Source organism: Mesoplodon bidens, assembly GCF_964165515.1.
Source record: "Mesoplodon bidens genome assembly, chromosome: 11".
In the NCBI taxonomy this organism is placed as follows: Eukaryota; Metazoa; Chordata; class Mammalia; order Artiodactyla; family Ziphiidae; genus Mesoplodon; species Mesoplodon bidens.
Genome location: NC_138167.1, coordinates 76,371,004 through 76,376,477, shown reverse-complemented (window position 1 = coordinate 76,376,477; position 5,474 = coordinate 76,371,004). Strand labels below are relative to the sequence as shown.

At 49.8% G+C, this 5,474-nt stretch overlaps 1 protein-coding gene across 1 annotated transcript; it reads left to right on the top strand.

Moving 5' to 3' along the window:
* Positions 1 to 255: 255 nt before the first annotated feature.
* On the top strand, positions 256 to 930 carry ASCL1 (achaete-scute family bHLH transcription factor 1; the record flags this gene model as incomplete). The annotated part of the gene is made up of 1 exon (XM_081248773.1): positions 256 to 930. One exon carries the CDS (start codon positions 256 to 258, stop codon positions 928 to 930), a length of 675 nt encoding a protein of 224 aa, XP_081104899.1.
* Between the last annotated feature and the right edge of the window lie 4,544 nt (positions 931 to 5,474).

Here is a 5,474-nt window from a genome sequence, read left to right as displayed (position 1 = left end):
CCCGAAGCCAACCTGCGAAGGGAGGAGGGGAGGGGGGAGGAGGAGAAGCAGTTGCACCTTCCTTGCTCCCACCCTAAGAAGTCTCCCGGGGATTTTGTATTTTTGTAACTTCCCCCGGGCTCCCTCTTCATCTCTCCCCTTCTCTCCCTCTCTGTTCGTGCCCCCCCGGTCCTGTCTGTGTCCCCCCCAGCGCGCGCCCCGCACCTCGCGTTCCCGGATCGCTCCGATCCCGCGACTCCTCGGCGGCCGCTGCGCATGGAGAGCTCTGCCAAGATGGAGAGCGGCGGCGCAGGCCCGCAGCCCTTCCTGCCGCCCGCAGCCTGCTTCTTTGCCACGGCCGCGGCGGCGGCTGCGGCGGCAGCGGCGGCGCAGAGCGCGCAGCAGCCGCCGCCGCCGCAGCCGCAGGCGCCGCAGCTGAGCCCCGCGGCCGACGGCCAGCCCTCAGGGGGCGGTCACAAGTCAGCGCCCAAGCAAGTCAAGCGACAGCGCTCGTCCTCGCCCGAACTGATGCGCTGCAAACGCCGGCTCAACTTCAGCGGCTTCGGCTACAGCCTGCCGCAGCAGCAGCCGGCCGCCGTGGCGCGCCGCAACGAGCGCGAGCGCAACCGCGTCAAGCTGGTCAACCTGGGCTTCGCCACCCTTCGGGAGCACGTCCCCAACGGCGCGGCCAACAAGAAGATGAGCAAGGTGGAGACGCTGCGCTCCGCCGTCGAGTACATCCGCGCGCTGCAGCAGCTGCTGGACGAGCACGACGCGGTGAGCGCCGCCTTCCAGGCGGGCGTCCTGTCGCCCACCATCTCCCCCAACTACTCCAACGACATGAACTCCATGGCCGGGTCGCCGGTCTCATCCTACTCGTCGGACGAGGGCTCCTACGACCCTCTCAGCCCCGAGGAGCAAGAACTGCTCGACTTCACCAACTGGTTCTGAGGGGCTCGGCCTGGTCAGGCCCTGGTGCGAATGGACTTCGGAAGCAGGTAGATTGCATTATGGAGGGAAAGGGGGGATTTTCTTGCCTTCATCCTTTTTCTTCTGTAGGAGGAGGACTGTCTCCACGGAGATGAGGGAGGGGGGTTGATTTAAAGGATTTGTTAAAGTCCGTCGATTTCAAATCCTGGTATGTTAGTTTCAGCCTTGGCTTCTGAGAGTGGCTTTGTCCAGGTCTCCAAAACTGGAGGGTAGAGCTGAGGCGGGGACCTGTCAAAAGAGGCGCTCTACCTGACAGATCTTTCTCCAAACCTCCTTTTCCTCCCACTACTGGCCTCCAAATGCACACTAACCTCTCCCGTTCTTCTTATGTTACAGGGCCACCGCGCAACCTGCATCTTTAGTGCTTTCTCGTCAGCGATATTGAAAGGGAGAAAAAAGAAGAAAGAAGAAGAAGAAGAGAAGAAGAAGAAAACAAACAAATCCAGGCAACCAACCCCTACGCCAACTAAGCGCCGCGTGCCTGAGAAGCAAGGCTCTCGCAAAACAGAAATGCGCTCAGAACAGTATCTTTGCACTCCAATCATTCACGGAGATAGAAAGGGTGACTAGGACCCGAGTCAATGCACAAAATGCAGCCTGTGTGCAAAAACAGCGGGCTCCTGGCGGAAGGGAGCAGCACACGCCCTGTAGAAACTCCCACCCACCACTAACAGGCAGAGCTGACCTCCCCGCCCCCTCTGAAAGCGCAGTTCTTAGCCCTCTAGAAACGGGTTGGTGTCTGTCGTCTCTGTACCCTCCATCCCGATAAGCTGTGGACATTTGTCTGCAGTGAAAGTATGCTCTTTGAAACCCCAATCCTCTGCAGGAGGGGGGGCTCCCTCCCCAAGCTCCACTCCCTCACACCATCTTTTCTACTTTTTTCATCATAGAATGCTTCCAATCTTTTGTGAATTTTTTTTATTATAAGAAAAATCTATTTGTATCTATCCTAACCAGTTTGGGGATATATTAAGATATTTTTGTACATAAGAGAGAGAGAAAAAATTTATAGAGTTTTGTACAAATGGTTTAAAATGTGTATATCTTGATACTTTAACATGTAATGCTATTACCTCTGCATATTTTAGATGTGTAGTTCACCTTACAACTGCCATTTTCCCTATGTGGTTTTGTAAAGAACTGTCCTCATAGGTGAGATCAAAAGGCCACCAGACGTACTTCAGCACCAATGTGTCTTACTTTATAGAAACTTTGTTAATGTATTAATGATGTTATTAAATACTGTTCAAGAAGAACAAAGTTTATACAGCTACTGTCCAAACGCAAAGTGGCAGCCAGTTGGTTTTGATGGGTTGCCTTTTGGGAAATTTCTATCACTGCCTTTTTTTTTTCTTACTGTTTTATTACAAACTTACAAAAAACCCCATGTATAACCCTGTTTTATACAAACTAGTTTCATAATAAAACTTTTTCTTTTTTTACAAATGAAAATAATCAGCTGCCTCTGAGTCTTCTTTGACGCTACTGTCCCTGCCCAAGTTACTATGAAAATGCCAAAGGGAAAGAGCGGGGAGAAGAAGGTGGTAAGAAACATACTAAGTGGCAGAAATGACAAAGATAAGTGCTGTGACCAGTCCTATCCAAGATGATTCTATGATGAATGTACATATATATATATATATATATATATATATATATATATACATACACACACGTATATGTTTTTTCTCGACGTTCATGTTGCAAATGTACACAGACACCTAGAGAATAGGTGGTGATTAATGGCTACATCACCTTTTGATAACATGACTTTACATTGAAAAAATTCCTCCAAAAGTGAAATGGAAAGAGAGGGTCCTCAGCCCAGTTTCTAACCCTTACCCCCATTCCGAGTTTCTCATCGTGAAACTGTGGAAGGGCTGGATGAGATAACGAACGCTAGGGGTGAGAGAAAGGATGGTGGTGTGTCTGCGGCTGGGCTTGGGGGCGGTAGCCCTGTCCACACTCCCAGTGGTAGGTGTGTTCTTCTTCCTTCACTGCCAGGCATGCATTTTCCACTCCTCTTCCCCACAGCACACACTTTCCATATTGGTTTTAAGTAAAGGGCACGTATGATGTAAATTTCTTACCGGAGTTAGATTTAAATAAAAGCCTTAGAAATGTGTGGTCGCTTTGAGACACTGGCCTATCTAAGCTTGTGACTCTATCCGAATGGCGTGAGCTGCGTGTAAAAGTACCCAATTACCAAGATTCAAAAAGAAATTGGTGGGTTTTTGGCTGGCTTGCTTCTTGTCAGTTAGCAAGGACGTGATCAGAATCCTACTCCGCCTCTTGCCGGCTCCTCGCTCGCCGCTTGCATTACTTGCAGATTCAGTTAGCGTGTCTCCAGCCAAGCGGAAAGCCGAGCGCAAAATGCATCTTACAAAACCCAACAAAGAGCAGGGAGCCAGCACGTCTTCCAGAGTTAAAAATCTAGTCTGTGTTGGTACATCTATACCATTTAGTGGCACAGAATAATCATTTTTTAAAGCCGCGATGCGCGGAGCACGCCACAGCGTCTGATGTCATTTTGCTAAATGACCCTCTATAGAATGCACATTGAGGCTTCAGTCCCTTTCAAAGAGATGAGCGTAATTAAGGCGAAAAAAATCAGTAAATTCCTCATCGCCATAAATAATCGGACTTTCTGCCAGCAGTGGGCCAATTTAGAGCTTACTTGAGGGAAGTAATGCTTTTGTGATGCCTGCTTTATTTTTATCTTCTCATTTGGAGGACCAGAGCTGGGTCCCCCTCTCCCCACACCACCCCCGCCATGCATTTCTTATTCTTTTAATTTAGCTCCTTTGCAAGTTTCCAGATAAGGTACGCAAAGAAAGTGTAGCAAGTCATTTATGGCTATGAATATAACATTAGGATAATGTTTCAGTCCCCACAAAGGGGATGTTTCCCCCCTTCTCCTTGTGAAGACAGGTGTTCTTTTACTCACTTCTGAATGGGAGATATCCAGTCTCGTTAAACTCGGGGCAAAGTTAGCCGTTGTTTGCCACAATGCAGAGGCAAACTCTAAAAATTCACAAACACACACACAATTTTGCCGAAGCTAGGAAAGGGCAAAGCGGGGATTGGGCAAAATCTCATTACATCTGCTCTAATCGCTTAGCAACACAAAGCCGGGGCTTGTGCGGCGAAGGGAAGCCATTCAGGGCGCTCTGACAGGCCGCATTCAGCCAGCATTAGTCAGCTCCATAAATCACCGCTGCCCATTGGCTGCGCGGCGGGCTTTGGAGCGGCCCTGGGCTGTCAGCGAAATACAAAACGTAGACCCCAGCGGCTAGCAGTCGCGGCCTCTCCCCCGTCTTAGCCCCAACTCCCGCTTTCTTTTCTGGGGGGAGGAGGGTGCTGGGGAAGAAAACTGCCTTGACTTTATTGACTGAGAAATCTTACCTATTCAAAAAAATGGCCTGGAGACCACCGAATTCAGACTGGAGCCGCCTGAAATTGACCAGGAGGAGCGGGGAGTGAGAGAGAAAGAAAAAAATAGACCCGCCGCTGGCTGCAAAACTGTTGAATGCGAGTATTATCAGAGGCTGTGCTGGAGCTACTGGGACACACGTCTCACTTCCCTGACTCTGCCTTTCACATTGTTAAATTGGGAGTAGGGGGGTGTGCATGGAGAAATATCTATGTCAAGTTCATATCAGACGGGCCCACCGAAGAAGGAAGACACCGGTCCGCCCTCTGCCTAGAGCGTCAAAGGGCTAGGACTTGCAGGGCTTGGGATGTTAGAGCAGGGAATCGACGTCCCCTTCCTTCTAAGCTTCAGTACTCTTGTTTACAACATGGGGCTGATGGTACCCACAGCAGCAACAGGAGGCTATGTAAAGGACTTAGCACAGGGCCTTGTAGGGGAGATTACAAGCTATATGTAAATATGAGCACTTGGTGGTGTTATTCTAGTCTCTCATTTTCATGGGGACTGGTTAGTTGATGCATCTAAATCAGCCCAGATTTGAGGCTTACCCACAAACCACATGAAAAGAAGTCTGGGAGTAGATGTGGAGTCAAGGTAGGCTTCCCGGAGAAGTCCAGGTCACCTTAGTTCAAACACCACCTCCTCTGAGAAGCTTTCCTTGATCATCCTATCTAAAGCAGCTTCTTCCCCCACCCCACCCCGCCACCGGCCACAGTCACTCTTTATCCATTATGCTGTTTCTCCTTCCTGGCATCTAGTACTACCCAAACAAAATGAAACAAAAAACCCAACAAACAAACAAAAAACACCTGTTTGTTTATACAATTGCTATCAATCGCCCCCTACTAGAAGGTACACTTCATGAGGACAGGAACCTTACTTGTCTTGTTCACTGGAATCTCTCCAGCTCCTGCCCTGCCCTGCATCTCAGGAAGCTGATTCTGTGGACCTCTTCACTAGGTCTCTCTTGTCCTCTGCCTTCCTGCTGGGTTTGGCGACTAGGAGGCACCACTAGGAATTTGTGAGGTAGGAGTGGGGGCAGGTCAGGACACTTTTATCCCTGCTCCTCCCT